General features: G+C 47.2%; 1 protein-coding gene, 1 long non-coding RNA gene and 1 other non-coding gene across 3 annotated transcripts in view; 1 reads left to right on the top strand and 2 right to left on the bottom strand.

The window, feature by feature from the left end:
• The window catches only part of SCCPDH (saccharopine dehydrogenase (putative)), a 34,233-nt gene extending 19,651 nt beyond the window's left edge, over positions 1–14,582 (bottom strand). Inside the window, exons 1-4 of the mRNA XM_058700947.1 lie at positions 14,252–14,582; positions 12,305–12,417; positions 5,123–5,203; positions 3,371–3,500 (exon numbers count right to left, since the gene is read on the bottom strand). Of these exons, the coding sequence (XP_058556930.1) occupies positions 3,371–3,500; positions 5,123–5,203; positions 12,305–12,417; positions 14,252–14,441 (514 nt within the window). The 5' untranslated portion in view covers positions 14,442–14,582. The remainder of the gene's footprint in view (positions 1–3,370; positions 3,501–5,122; positions 5,204–12,304; positions 12,418–14,251) is intronic.
• LOC131496715 (U6 spliceosomal RNA) lies at positions 2,441–2,544 on the bottom strand. The gene has a single exon (XR_009254640.1). It is a non-coding gene; the product is annotated as a U6 spliceosomal RNA (small nuclear RNA).
• On the top strand, positions 4,577–6,502 carry LOC131495797 (uncharacterized). Its single transcript, XR_009254123.1, has 2 exons — positions 4,577–5,039; positions 6,240–6,502. It is a non-coding gene; the product is annotated as an uncharacterized LOC131495797 (long non-coding RNA).
• Positions 14,583–16,135: the final 1,553 nt, after the last annotated feature.

The raw sequence follows: 16,135 nt of genomic DNA on the forward strand, positions 1-16,135 counted from the left end.
CAGGAGTGGGGGAGGAGCAGAGAGAGAGAGGGAGGCCTAGAATCCAAAGCAGACTCCAGGCTCTGAGCTGTCAGCACAGAGTGTGACAAGGGGCTCAAACCCACAAACCCTGAGATCATGAAAACAAAGTTTTTAAACAAGGTGTAATGTTTTCCCTTAAAAGGAAAAAAGACCTATTCAAAATAACAGAAACTATTAAATATTTAACGTTTATTTATTTTTGAGACAGAGAGAGACAGAGCGTGAACAGGGGAGGGGCAGAGAGAGAGGGAGACACAGAATCTGAAACAGGCTCCAGGCTCTGAGCTGTCAGCACAGAGCCCAACGCGGGGCTCGAACTCACGGACTGTGAGATCATGACCTGAGCCGAAGTCAGACGCTCAACCGACCGAGCCACCCAGGCGCCCCCAGAAACTATTAAATATTTAAAAACAAGTTTAGTGAGAAATATGCAAAACTATCACAAAGGTGTCTAAACTGTATAGATTTAAAAGATTTTTGAGAAATGAAGACCAGGTTCATGATTGCAAGACTGAATGCTTTAAAGATGTTCAATTCGTGTTCTTCTTTTTATCAGGAACAGTTCTAGTGTTTCATCACCGAGTATGATACTGGCTATTGCCTTCCGACATTTTTATGTTAATAAAATATTCTATTCCTAAATTCCTAAAAATCGGAATCAGCACATGGCAAGAATTTTCAGATGATTTATTGAGATGGTCATACAGCTTTTCATCTTCGATATTCTGATATAATGATTACATAACTTCCTAACAAACCTTGGTCTTGATATATTATTCTCTTAAAATGCCATTGAATATGTACTAAAATTTTATTTAGCATTTTTTTACTACTAATTTCACTAAGCAAGACTGCTTTGGAGCCTTTTTTTTTTTGGTGCTATCTTTTTAAGTGCTATCTGTCTGGGGTTTGGTTTCAGAGTTACGTTAACTTTTTTTTTTTTAATGTTTATTCTTGAAAGAGAGAGAGAGAGAGACAGAGGATGAGTGGGGGGAGGGGGGGGAGCGGGCAGAGCGAGAGAGGGACACAGAATCCGAAGCAGGCTCCAGGCTCTGAGCTATCAGCACAGAGCCCGACGCAGGGCTCGAACTCATGAGCTGTGAGATCATGACCTGAGCTGAAGTCAGATGCTTAACCGACTGAGCCACCCAGGCACCCAGAGTTATGTTAACTATTTAATATAAACTGAAACACTTTCCACCTGGTTAAGCTCTAGAACAGTTTATAGGACATTGGAGTTACCTATTTCATGTCATTTTCTAAATGGACCCTTTTAAAATAAGCATGGCATTAGTAACTTCCTGTTTACCATAATATTTATTTTTCTCCTTTTTTTAAATAAAGGGTTTTTAATTCTAAGCTGCTATTATTTGCATCAAAAAGCTTTCAAGAGCATAACTGTTAAGGCATAGAACTTTGTTCATTTCTCAGTGGAAAGTAGAGCTGGCATTTCTAGTCGACTTTGGAAGGTCAGTAACCTGCATTTTTTACTTGTGTATCTATTGCTGTCATCCATTTCTTTTTTTTTTTCAGGTTTTTATGTTAATCACCCAGCACTCATCACAAGTGCACCCCTGAATCCCCATCACCTATTTAACCCATTCCCCATCCACCTCCCTGACCATCATTGTGTTCTCTACAGTTAAGAGTCTGCTAGGGCGCCTGGGGGCTGTCAGTTAAGCGTCCGACTTCGGCTCAGGTCATGATCTCCCGGGTCATGGGTTCAAGCCCCGCGTCGGGCTCTGTGCCGACAGCTCGGAGCCTGGAGCCTGCTTCGGCTTCTGTGTCTCCCTCTTTCTCTGTCCCTCCCCTGCTCTCATTCTGTCTCTCTCGGTTTCTCTCAAAAATAAATAAACGCTAAAAAAAAAAAAAAAAAAAAAAAAAAAAAAGAGTTCAATTCTTAATGTCTCTTTTTTTACCTTTGCTTGTTTCATAAATTCCACATACGAGTGAAATCACATAGTATTTGTCTTTCTCTGACTTACATCTCTTAGCATTATACTCTCTAGCTCCATCCGTGTCGTGGCAAATGGCAAGATTTCATTCTTTTTTACGGCTGAGTAATATTCCAGTGTGTGCGCGTGTGTATGCACACACACAGATATGGATATATGTGTGTATACACCACATCTTCTTTACCCATCAATCAGTGGACACGGGGGCTGCTTCCACATCTTGGCTGCTGTAACTAGTGCTGTAATAAACAGAGGGGTGCACGTATCCCTTGCAATTGGTTGGTGTTTTCATACTATTTGGGTAAATTCCTGGGGGTGTAATTGCTGAACTGCAGGGTAGCTCTGTTTTTAACTTTTTGAGGAAGCTCCCTACTGTTTCCCACGGTGGCTGCACCAGTTTGCATTCCCACCAACAGTGCACAGGGCTCCTTTTTCTCCACATCCTCGCCAACACCTCTTGTCTTAAAAATACGGAACGCTTCACGTATCTGCGTGTGTCATCTTCCCGCAGGGACGTGCTCATCTTCTCCGTATTATTCCAATTTTAGTATTTAAAAAAAAATTTTTTTAACATTTATTATTGAGAGAGAGAGACAGAGCATGAGCAGGGGAGGGGCAGAGAGAGAGGGGGAGACACAGAATCCGAAGCAGGCTCCAGGCTCCGAGCTGTCAGCACAGAGCCCAACAGCACAGAGCCCGACGCGGGGCTCGAACTCACAAACTGCGAGATCATAACCTGCGCCGAAGTCGGTCGCTCAACCAACTGAGCCACCCAGGCGCCCCCAATTTTAGTATTATGTGCTGCCCAAGTCAACATGATTTTTTCCACTCTTAAATTATTGGTTCCTTTTACATATGGGGTGAAATAGAAACCAAAAAATTTGTTCAATACTTTTCAGCTTTGTTGATTAAAAATTTTAAAACTTCAATTATAATAGCTATATAAATCATATTCTTAAATGTATTAATTCTGAAACCAAGCAAGTTTGAATTTACAATGACTGTCAGAAATTCTATTTCCGGAAATGTTACAGCTCTAACCGTAACTAAATTGAGACAATGGATAATTCCTCACTTTAGAACATACATCTCAAAAAATAGCGTCAGTAGTATTTTTTTTTTTTTTTAAGTAGGCTTCATGCCTAATACAAAGCCCAACATGAGGCCTGAACCCACGACCCTGGGATCAAGACCTGAGCTGAGATCAAGAGTCAGACGCTTAACCGCCTGAGCCACCCAGGCGCCCCGTCACATTTTGTAACAATTACCGCTATATTACAAACAAAGCATCTGTGTTCACATTACCCACAGAAATAGTTCTGCTTCTCTTCCACACTACAAACATGAAGGCTTTCTATTGTAAATCCACTTATTGCTTCTTGATTGATAATTACCATTCATCTTGTTTTTGGTATATATCACTCCCAGGTCCGCTGGAATGGAATCAAAGCCACTGCTTCCAATGATATAAGCTCCCTTTTCTGCAGCTTTCTCGTGATACTTCCAATACATTAGTTCCAGAAACTAAAAAATCCAGGACAAAAATGTGAATCAGAGCTATTTAAATCAGAAACATTTACATCAGTATTCGATGAGAGACCTTAAAAGACAAAGCAATTGCATTTTGAAAACGCTAACCGATATGGCTTTGTAGTGAAATATTAAGTGTCGAAATGTTTTTTCATTTATTCAGCAAGTATTGACTGGATATCTACCCGATGCCAACTAGTGCAGGAGATAAGCTGGTCTGACTTAACGACACTATTAATTTTTTCAAAATGCCTTTTAAGTGTCAGAGTCACATGTATTATGAAAAATTAAATTAATATACAAAAAAACAAAACAAAACAAAAAAAAAAGCAAGAAAGCCTAACCCAAACCTATTACTCAGACGGACATGATTACAGACATGTATCTGTGCATATATACAGTTAGAGTAAAACAAGTGGAGGGAAGGAGGGATGGAAGAGGAGAATAATGTCTGTTCAAATCCTCTGCCTGGGTTTAACAATTACTTCCAGAACAGTGTCGGATTTACAGAAAATTTGAGTAGCGGAGAGTTCCCACGCACCCCGACCCAGTTTCTCCCGTCGTGACAGCTTGGACACAAAGATTTGTTACAATTAAGGAACCAATGGTGGTAACGTTATCATTAGCTACAGTCCATCCTTATCCATCCTTTTTCTCTGCCAGGATCCCACATGACATTTAGCGGTCATGTCTCCTTAGGCTCCTCCTGGCTATGACGGTCTCTCAGAGTCTCGTTTCTGAGGACCTTGACAGTTTTGAGGGCTTCTGATGAGGTATTTTGTAGACTGCCCCTCTACTGGAATTCTTCTCAAGACTAGACTGGGGTGACGGGTTTGGGGTGGAAGACCACAGGGGTAAAGTGTCACCTCACGACATTCTATCAAGGGTACTTTGGTGACGGTGATCAGCAGAGACTTCAGGGACATGAGGTACAGTTTAAAGGGAGGCAGCCGAGCTGGGTGCTCACTAACACTCCACTTCCCACAATCAGGCAAACCTCAGTTCGAGTCCTCGTCCTTCTACTTACTAGTTGCATGACTTTGAGCTGCGTGACTTAACCTTCGTAAGCTTCGATTTCCTCATCCACAAAAGAGGAAAGATGATACCTACCGCGCAGGAACGTTGAAAATTCAGATGGCGTAAAATGCTTAATTAGCATAGTGCCAGCGTGGTAAGCACTCAACAAGCGGCAATATCTAACATCTTTAGGTGGAGAGGACTTCGCACGTACTCTCCTTCAATGTTGTAAAGGTGTCTGCTCACAAAAAGGGAGTTCGTTACGAAAAAGTGCCAAAAGCGCGATTCCAAAACTCTGCGCGCACCCCACCGCTTCAGTTCATTCCATTCACGGCATGCCGGACCTATAAAAATCAGCACAGCCTACCTACAAGAGACCTGAAATCAACGAGGTGGTAAGGAAGAAAAAAATTCGAGAAAACGGAAGAAGAGACCTTCCCATCGGGCTCTCCTGTGAGCCGTCCACAGAACACCATCTGTCACCACGAGGGAGGGGGACATCGAATTCTAAAATAGGTCTGCGAAACTGCACTAAGTATCGTCCACGCTAACAGAAAGTTGTGTCGCTAATTCCATTCTTTCCTTTGCATTTTACGTACCTGAGGTTCTCCACAGATGTCAATACAGCTCGTTCCATTTTCAACACACGCTTTTACTACAGGTTCTCCGTAAAATCGATACTGGGGGGTAAGGATAAAGAAAGCCAGCAGTTAACTCGTACTTAGCAAGCTTAAATGAATGAAATGCCACTGAGTTTTATAAGTACAGTCTTGGTTACCATGACTGAAATATTAAGGGGCGCCTGGGTGGCTCAGTCGGTTAAGTGTCCAACCCTTGATTTCAGCTCAGGTCATGATCTCACAGTTTGTGAATTCAAGCCCTGCCTTGGGCTCTGTGCCGACAGCTCAGAGCCTAGAGCCTGCTTCGGATTCTGTGTCTCCCTCTCTCTCTCTCTGCCCCTCCCCCACTCATGCTCTGTCTCTCTCTCTCTCTCCTTCAAAAATAAATAAAATATTTTTTAAAAAATCTTTTAATTTAAGGGGCGCCTGGCTGGCGCAGTCGGTTAAGCGTCCGACTTCAGCCAGGTCACGATCTCGCGGTCCGTGGGTTCGAGCCCCGCGTCGGGCTCTGGGCCGGAGCCTGGAGCCTGTTTCCGATTCTGTGTCTCCCTCTCTCTCTGCCCCTCCCCCGTTCATGCTCTGTCTCTCTCTGTCCCCAAAAAAATAAATAAAAAACGTTGAAAAAAAAATTAAAAAGAAATCTTTTAATTTAAATATACATAAAATAGAAATAGAAATTAAAATGAAAGAGGTCAAGCCCAAGTTGGGGCTTAAACTCACAACCCTGAGATTGGGACATGAGCTGAGATCAAGAGTCAGGGGCTTAACTGACTGAGCCCCCAGGTGCCCCAAAGCTCTTTTTTCATCTTGGGCAATCCTTAAGATTTACACACATCCACTTTGAAACTCATTTGGAGCCTCTTTTGGCCTTTCTCTTGGTTATCTTCTCCCAAAGTTTCTCAAGTTGGCCAGGTGTCCACCTGTGTTAAAGTCACCTAGATGACTCGTTAAGTATGTTAAGTATGGATGGTGACTCCATCCCACCCCAGAGGCCCCCTAAATCAGAGTTTCTGGGGATGGAGCCCAGTAACACGCATGTCAACAGGCAGGGTAGACTCCAGTGACATTCCTCATGGGTGATTCTTCTGCACGCCAGGGCTGCCGAATCTCCCCGGAAAATTTCTACTCTCCTGATGTCACCTACAACAGGTATCCTGATGACATTCAACGTCTATCTCCAGAACTAACAGACGCTTCCGTATCTTTGGTTTCTGTTAGAAAGTTCAGGACCAGCAAGAGCACAGGACACAAGGCATGATTTGTGCATAAAACTGATTTTACTTTGGCTTCATTGTCCCTCCCCTATTTTCTCTTCACCCTGATTTCCTCACTTATTAAAAAAATAATAATTCTACTGTATTTTATGTATTTCCTGTCTTAATTCCAGAATGCTCAGGGGCATGGCGGGGGGCGTTGCCAGGGTGGCTCAGTCGGTTGAACATCGATCGGACTCTTATTCTTGGCTCATATCTTGATCTTATGGATCGTGGGTTCGAGCCCCGCATTAGGCTCTGCACTGGCAGCACGGAGCCTGCCTGGAATTCTCTCTCCCTCTCTCTCTGCCCCTCCCCTGCTCACGCTGTGTCTCTCTCAAAATAAATAAATAAAACATTAAAAAAAAAAAAAAAGAATACTGAGCAGACAACCCAAATTCAAATCCATCATCTTTCTTACAAACCTGTTTCCCTCCTCTACTTCGTAACAGAGGTGACTAGGGTATATTGATTAGAAGCGTAGGTGGTGGCTCAGACCGCCTGGGCCCCACTCGCCATTCCTGTCCTGACCTGTTGCAGGTAGGGACCTTGAGGAGACAGAACTGCGCAAACGGCTGACCAGCAGCCCGTCTAGGGCACAGGCTTTACGGTCGGGCCTGACTGAGTCCATTCTGTGCACCCACCGGCTGTGCGAACTTGGGCGCGTACTTCACCTTCTAAGCTTCCATTTCTTCATCAAAAGAGATGAATAATCATAGTACCTATGTCTCAGGGCTGCAGTCAGGACGAAATAAGACGACACAAGTAGCTTAGCACAGAGCACGCAGTAGAACCCACCCTTGGGTGTCATGATTAACCGCATCCTCAAGTGAGAAACCCAGAAGCTGTCTCTGACTCCATCAACCCTGGAAGGTACCACGTTTCATCAAATCAGTCCCCTCCCCTCCACGCCTCCGAATCCGAGGTCACGCCTTTGCCCCCTCTCATGCAGTTTACTACAGTGACTGATTTCGCTGCAGCCAAACCCACCCCATCACCAAAGAAACACCAAATCGTTATTCTAGAATAAAAAGCTGAGGTCACGTGTGCTCCTTCTCACACACACACGCATCACTAGCTCTCAGCGCCTGTATCTCCAGACTTCTTAGCATGTCACAAAAAGTGCTCAAGCCTCAGGTCACACCACCAGCCCTTAGTCCCCATGTCGCAGAAGTTCGAAACACCTCGTAGTTTCCTAAACCCGCTATTGCCTCACCCTCCCCTGCTCGCGGCTGCCAGGCTGGCTCCAGCCCCAGCCTTCCGGGTTAGGTAACCGCAGCTCCTTCCAGAAACAGCACGCCCACCCCCCTTCAGCGCAGCGCCCCCGGCCTCACACTGCACTCTGGCACAAGTGCTACGAAGGCCTGTGCACTGACACCCCTGGATTCGTGTGTTCTGAGGGTGTTCTCTACCGTCTACCCTTGGGCTTGTAGGAGATAACGGACAAACGGCAAGGATCCTTGATCTCAGAGGAGGCATTTCTCCCCAGAGAAGCCAGCGCGCTTCCGGATCGAAACCACAATCCCGCTCTGAGCGCCCCACCTTCCGACCCAGTGGTCCCCAAGTAGGCATGCTGACCTCAAGGCGCCCACAGAACCATCCCTCAGCTGTGGAGAGAGCAATCTGTGTATTCATGCTAACGTTTATGGGAAGCACAGAGAAAAAAATGAGGTCTTATTAGTGGTTAATACATGAACTGACTTCGGCCTGCTTCCTGGGTCCCACGCAGTGGTCACATGTCGAACAGAAGACACAAAAGGTATCCTGAGGGTAGCTTGTGGAGGAAGAGCTCCACCAGCAAAGGGGGCCATGGTGACACCCTCTTTCGTCCCTTTTCACTGTATTTCGGCCCCACGCCCGTTTACACACGCCTAAGTAGTTTTACAGGTATCACTTGGTTTTTATTTTTTATTTTTTTAATTTTTTTAAAAATTTTTTTTTAACGTTTATTTATTTTTGAGACAGAGACAGAGCACGAACGGGGGAAGGTCAGAGAGAGAGGGAGACACAGAATCTGAAACAGGCTCCAGGCTCTGAGCCATCAGCACAGAGCCTGAGGCGGGACTTGAACTCACGAACCGCAAGATCATGACCTGAGCCGAAGTCAGACGCTTAACCGACTGAGCCACCCAGGCACCCCTAAAGCCCTGGCGTTCACAATTTTTTGGCCACAACCCACGCTACGAAATTCACTTCACATAGCAGCCCCCACACAATGTATCTAACTGAAACAAAAGTTTCATGAACGCTTACTTATCCATATCATGTGTCATTCACCCTGTGTTCTATTCCAGGCTACCCGATTTTTCTCTTCTTACTGCTGAGCCTCAACTCACTAACCTGATTAGCAGTACACGGTTATAAAATACTGGCCCAATTAGGAAAGTAGGAAACACCAAAGATCTCTCTTTAAAAAAAAACAAAAACAAAAACGGGGCACCCAGTGGCTCAGTCGAGCATCTGGCTCTTGATTTCGGCTCAGGTCATAATCCCAGGGTCATAGGATAGACCTCGATGTCGGTGGAGCCTGTTTGTGATTCTCTCTCTCCCCACCCAGCCCTCCCCGGCCCTTGCCCGGGCATGCTCTCTCTTGCTCTCTCAAAACAAATAAACTTAAAAAAACAAAAAAAACAAAAACTGACCCAGTTACAGTTTCTGTTGGGACGATGACGAGTTTTGGAGATAAGACGGTGATGATCACGCAGCACTGCCAATGCACTTCGTGCCATCGAATTACAAACTTAAAAATGGCTAGAGGCGCCTGGGTGGCTCAGCCAGTTAAGTGTCCGACTTTGGCTCAGGTCACAATCTCGAGGTTCCTGGGTTGGAGCCCAGTGTCAGGCTCTGACAGCTCCTGGAGGCTGCTTCAGATCCTGGTCTCCCTCTTTTTCTGCCCCTCCCCTGCTCACGCTCTGTCTCTCTCTTAAAAATAAATAAACATTAAAAAAAAATTTTGGGGGGGGGGCGCCTGAGTGGCTCACTCAGTTAAGTGTGCAACTTCAGCTCAGGTCATGATCTCCCAGTTTGTGGGTTTGAGCCCCGCGTCGGGCTCTGTGCTGACAGCTCGGAGCCTGGAGCCTGCTTCGGATTCTATCTCATTTTCTCTCTGCCCCACCCCTGCTCACTCTCTGTCTCTCTCTCTCTCTCAAAAATAAATAAATGCAAAAAGAAAAAAAAAAATTAAAAAAAAAAAAATTTTTTTTTAACGTTTTTATTTATTTTTGAGACAGAGAGAGACAGAGCATGAATGGGGGAGGGTCAGAGAGAGGGAGACACAGAATCTGAAACAGGCTCCGGGCTCCGAGCTGTCAGCACAGGGGCCCGATGCAGGGCTCAAACTCACGGACCGCGAGATCGTGACCTGAGCCGAAGTCGGCGCTCAACCGACTGAGCCACCCAGGCGCCCCCAAAAAAAAATTCTTTTTGAATGGTTAAAATGGGGGGCACCTGGGTGGCTCAGTCAGTTAAGCGTCTGACTCTCAGGTTCGGCTCCGGTCATGATCTTGCAGTTTCGTGGGTCCGAGCCCCACATCGGGCTCTGCACTGACAGTGCGGAGCCTGCTTGGGATTCTCTCTCCCTCTCTCCCTGCCCCTCCCCTGCTCATGCTGTCTCTCTCTCAAAATAAATAAATAAACTTAAAAAAAAAAAAAAAAAACAGAAACATGTGGGACGGTAAACATAAGGTCCTCAAATCCTGCACCTGTGAGGAGCCAGGGGGGTTTTCCTCGTGACAGCAGGTAAGGCAGAGTCAGGGAAGCACAGTAGGCAGATGAAGAAATTCGCTTTGGACAGTTCTACTGTCATAGTGAAAAAAAGAAAAGGAAATTAAATCATCAGATCAGAGTGAGGAAAGAACCTGTAAAACTGCTGCTTCAGAGAACAGGAGAGAGGACAGTCCGGGGAAAGGGGGCAGGATTTCTAAGGCGCTGAGGCCCCCACATGAGGTTTGTAGCCACGCATTTAAAGTAGGACTGTCAGCAAGGGTGTCTCCAGACCCTCGGGGTTACTGGATTACTGGATAACACGGGTTCGTGGGCTCACGGGTTGAGCAAGCAGGGCTGGAATAACCAAGTTTGGATTTTTCCAGAATTCTGGGGAGTGAAGGGCAAGGAAGCCGGCTAAGGACGTGTCTGAGAGAGTGATGGGAGCAGCAGAGCACAGAATCCAAGCCAGTCAGAAGTGAGGTTAATCTAAATAAACAACTCACCTACAGTTTTACCTGATAATCAAAAACACCTTCCTGCTTTCAATGAAAACATGATCGTCAACCTTCGAGATGCTTAGTTTTCAAATGTTTTGCCACCTGGGATGGCTTCTTCAGATCAGTAAACGTCACCAACTTTTGCCTGCTGCACAGGCCAAGGGTGCCTCCTTCACGTCCAGAACAATACCAAAAAGCTGTGGATCTCTTGAAGTACACTCTGACCCTACCCACTTCCCACCATATCCTGTGCTTGGCTTGCCGCGATCATCCCCCTGTCGGTCCCCATCACCTCTTCTTCCTCTCAGAAGCCAAAGAAGTTCAAAACTGGAAAAGCAGATCGTGCTATTGCTTTCAACCATTCAAACCCTGACCTTGCCCGTCACCCTCTGACCTAATTCATGGGCTCCTCTCCAACCTAACTTCCACCTCGGTCCTGCCCGGCCCCCGCCGCACTGCCCTCTCTCACATGCCTCAGTCTTGCCAAACACACGCTCGCCTCAGGACCTTTGTATGTGCTTTTCCCTGGAACACCCTTCTCAAACCCTCCCGTAGCTTACCCCCTTCACTTCATTCAGGTCTCTACACAAATGTCAGGTCCTCATGGAGACCTTCCGTGACCACCCTTCTAACTAGCAGTTTAACTCCTTACCCTGCCTTATTTTTCTTCAAAGGACTTATCATTACCTACTATTAGAACCCTCCTTTTCTGTCACCCCCACCAGGCCATAAGCCCCATGAGGGATTTTCAGTTTTGTTCACCATTCTGTCCCAGGTACCTTCACTAGTGCAGTTTACATGTAATAAACATTCTATAAATATTCATTGAGTAAATGAACGAATCCTCTTTTAGTCTATTTTTGTATATGTTTTTAACATACATATTGGTACAGTAACAGAGGAATATCATTCACAAGCAAAGTAAAAACATGTATCGGGGGTACACGCTCAAACATTTTTTTTCACTTACAAAGCACACAGTAAGGGGAGCAACTGGGTGGCTCGGTTGGTTAAGACTGATTTCAGCTCAGGTCACGATCTCACAGTTCACGGGATCAAGCCTGGAGTCAGGGTCTGCACTGACAGTGCACAGCCTGCTTGGGATTCTCTCTCTCCCTGCCCCTCCCCCACCCGAGTGCGGCCCTCTCTCTCAAAATAAATAAATACACTTAAAAAAAAAAAAGAGTATGCGGGGCGCCTGGGTGGCGCAGTCGGTTAAGCGTCCGACTTCAGCCAGGTCACGATCTCGCGGTCTGTGAGTTCGAGCCCCGCGTCAGGCTCTGGGCTGATGGCTCGAAGCCTGGAGCCTGTTTCCGATTCTGTGTCTCCCTCTCTCTCTGCCCCTCCCCCGTTCATGCTCTGTCTCTCTCTGTCCCAAAAATAAATTTAAAACGTTGGGAAAAAAAAAAAAAAAAAAAAAAAGCGTACGGTAAGAAAAAAAAAATGGCAATTATAGCCGTAACCAGTAACCAAACTAGCACACATTCCTGGAGTATGGTGTCCCAGAGGGCCTGGCCTCTCTCTTAGGACACTTTGGTCACACCCATTTGCTCTCACTGGAAGTGAAAACTCCCCCAGATGGGGTTAAGGCCCTGAACCAATTCTTCTGCACCCTGTCCTTATGTTCCTCTAGAATATAAAATACCAGATTCTGTTAGAAATGAATAGACTGTTTGTTCTGATACAAACAAGGGCTGATTACTTACGGGTCCTACACAGTTGAGGACAATTGCCGCCTGCTTAGCCATTTCATCAAGTGAGGCGGGATTAGTGACATCACAAATTATTATTCCAACTTCGGAGGACAGTGTCGGTCTTCCTAAAGTAAGACATAAATCGTTTTCAACAAATCTGATACAGTGTTAGATCTTCCAGATCTTCTCTTTATACTAATCAGTGATGGTAATTTCAGGAAAAGCACAGAAAAAAGTTAAGAACTTTTTAAACCAGGCGATATAAAAAAGAAAAAGCTATGAGGAAAATGGAGTTAATACTAAGAATTGCTACAAAAATACAATACTAACCTTAAAAAAAAAAACCAAACTAACTTAAGCACTGTGTAAATGAAAACCCTGTGTAAGATGACAATTTTACGATTGTTTAGGTACTGAGTAGATCGCTGTCCTGATTTCCTCTCTGCCAGGAATTCCATGATGAAGTTTCTCATCAACTACTAACCAATTACATATGACAAAATATGGGGGTAAAAAGGGGTTGTTAAGATCATCACCATGAGAACAAAAAAAGGACTCTGGGGTAGAAGGCACAGTCTAGGTAAGAACGCTCATGATAGGGGGCACCTGGGCCGCTCAGTCGGTTAAGAGTCCAAACTCGTTGGACTCAGGTCATGATCCTGTGGTTTGTGGGTTCGAGCCCCACACCGGGCTCTGTGCTGACAGCTCAGAGCCTGGAGTCTGTTTCAGATTCTGTGTCTCCCTGTCTGACCCTCCCCCACGCACGCACCTGCACTCTCTCTCCCAAAAATAAATAAATATTTTAAAATTTTTAAAAAAAAGGACACTCATGATGGGCTTATAAGTAAATAACTGGAATTAACAAAATCAAGTAATGCAGGTTCTGGTGGTGCAAGGTGCATCCCTCACAATAATTCAATCTAGGCATTACAAACGATAATCAGACTGTGCCTGCACAGTCTTGTTGAGCAGGAAAAAGAAATGGAAGAATATATTTTAATAGTGAAATTATTTCTTTTGGAAAACTAAAACAGACAACACCAACAAGCTCTTTGGTCAAGACTGTAGATTGGCAGTGGCTAGCGGGAGAAAGAGTTGTAGGAGAACTGAGCCTACGTGAGATCTTCTGCACATAATCACAAACAAAACAGAGTCTACACCTCCCACCACACGCAGGCTCAGGGTGGAATTAGAAGGAAGCGTGGGATGAAGGTTAAACACAAGAACACAGTACACCCCGAACTCTAACAGGCGCTGTGGGTCTGTATGAGGGGAGACCAGGCGGCAAGAATCCTCAGTTAGATGCCTCCCCCGATCCTGAGGGCAGGGTGTGCTGTCACATCTGTACCCCCAGCTCTCGGAACAGGACCTGGCACAGAAAAGACCACGCAGTAAAAATATGTTGAATGAGTGCTAAAAGAATAAGTAAACGCCCAAACCAGAAATACGAACGCGGGAGGGTGGAGAGAGCGTAAGAAAGAGGATTCTTAACAGGCAAAAAATAAATTAAGAAACGAAAGCCACAACATCGTTATCAAAAAAACTGTTAGGCTTTCCCCGCACACTTCCAGAGAGGCAGGGCGAGGGGGGAGGACAGAACACCCGAAGGAAGCAAAGCCCTACTTTGCCATCCGACCAAATCCGGGGAGACCTGCAGCCCCACCGGGTGCCCCTGCTCAGCGGGGCGCAGACAGGAGGAGCTGGCGTCCCCGTCTACGCGGCCAGTGGGACTCGCCAAACTGGAGGAGGAGGAATTCCACGGAGGAGAAACGTATTTATTTCTGTATTTCGTTCAGGGAGTGGAACAAAGCCGTGCTATCCTCCAGCCTCGCCTCCTCCTCCGGCCGTGCGGCTGGGCCCGGGGAGCCCCAGGGGAGCCCCCCTGCAGGACAAACGCTCCCGGCGGGCGACCCCAACCCTGCGGCCCCGGAAGCGGCCCCCCCCCCCCCGCCCCTTTACCCAGCTTCAGAGCAGCCCTCTCCAGCACTCGCTGCAGCTTCTCCCGGGAGCGGCCCGCCACGGCCCAGGGCAGGCTGGAGCTGTGCCCCGAGGCCACCTGCTCCCGGGCCACCTCCTCGGCCACGAACTGGCCGGTGAAGCCTGAGGCGCCAAACACCACCAGGTGGTACGGCCTCTGGTTGGTCTCCATGACGAGCCCACAGCGAGCCGAGGGCCGGGGCGGGCGAAGTCCACCGCGTCTGCGCCTCGGGCAGCGATCCCAGTACCGGGCGCAGCAACAACCGCCTCTGGGGTGGACGCCGCCGCCGCCGCCGCTGCCGCCGCAGCCACCCGGTGCCCCGAGCGCGGCGTCGCGCTCAGAGCCACGCCCACAGCCACGCCCACAGCCACGCCCCCGCCACCCCCTCCCGGGCCCATTGCGCAGCCGCCGCGCCCACGGTCAGGACTACGCCCCTTTCACTTCGCTGCGGATCCCAACGCCCTGCGGCCGCGCCGCCTCCGCGCTGCCGCGGGTCCCAAGTAGCTCTGATCACCCAAGGCGTCGTCTCCCCTCCTGGGGGCTGAGGGCGGCTGCGACCTCCATTATTCTTGTTGCACCGGGGCGTTGCGCAAGGGAAGAGACGGAAGAAATTTCCGATGACTGGACAGACTGCTCGCTCCAAGAACTATTTTCCAAGCACGCTGGCCAAGGGATGTTCGCGAAGCCAGGGCGGGTGGAGAGTGAACGGGTTCTGGGCCCCCAGGGAGCCCCCAAGCTCTCCGGGGCCCCCGTTCACAGTGCCCTGTGCCGCATGCCCCTGACTCCACCGCCCTGGTGCCCATCCCCCCCCCCCCCCCCCCCCCATCACGGTCGAGACACCGTTACTGCCCTGAGGCTCCCTGGGGAAATAACTCCAGGCGCTAATCTGCTTTTGAGCTGGGAGGTTAGGGAGAGCCTCAAGATGCAAAAGAAGGTTCTTGAGCTGTGTTATTCGTATATGTCTAGAAACATTTTAATATAAATAAACGATGGAGAAGAGACAACTCTCCCAGTACATAATTCCAAATTATGTAACAATTCCTCCAGCAGAGGAGCCTAGTGACTTGTGTTAATCTTAAAAATAATCCCGCCAGCTATTTCACCAGCAAAAAAAAAATGGGTTTATTCAGGGATAGCAGAGAATTGCAATACTGGACAAACGAGCTATGGCAAAACCGTATGCAAGTCCCCAGAACAAAGGAGGAGAACCCTTATTTATAGAAGAGAAGGGGAGATTGGAAAGGATTTTATAAACAAAAAGTCCATAGGAATAAGGCGGGAGCTCAGAGTGTAGTAGCTTCCCGTTGGCTGAGCTGTGACAGTCTGTCATCGGCTGCGCTTTGCAGCGAGGGGAGGGGTGGAGGAGGAACACTTTCTTCCTCCTCCTGGAATGGCGTCCACCTGCAAGGTCCTTCTGTCCCTGTTGGGTCTTGGCAGTGGACGAGAGTGGAGGGAAGCGAGAGCTCCCCCTGCTGGCCTCCGCACTCCATTCTAAATAAATCTTAATTTTCACACTCCCTTCCAAAGAATAGACTATGGAAAGAGGGGGAGGGGATAGCTCTATAATGGGAAAACCTGGTTAACATTACCTCAGCCAAATGATCATCATCAATGATAAGTCATGTTCACGGCACAGAGTTTTGATATGATGTGATAAGAATGATACTTTATCTCTGTGAGCTGTCTCCCCCAAACCCATAACCTCAGTCCAAGCATGATGAATATTCTACATTCTCCAAAAGCATCCAAAGGCCATCAAAAACAAGGACCATCTGAGAAAACACCACAGACTAAAGGAGCCTAGATATGACAAAATGTAATGTATCCTCAATGGGACCCTGAGGCAGAAAAAGGACATCAGAGAA

This window comes from Neofelis nebulosa, chromosome 15 (assembly GCF_028018385.1).
Source record: "Neofelis nebulosa isolate mNeoNeb1 chromosome 15, mNeoNeb1.pri, whole genome shotgun sequence".
In the NCBI taxonomy this organism is placed as follows: domain Eukaryota; kingdom Metazoa; phylum Chordata; class Mammalia; order Carnivora; family Felidae; genus Neofelis; species Neofelis nebulosa.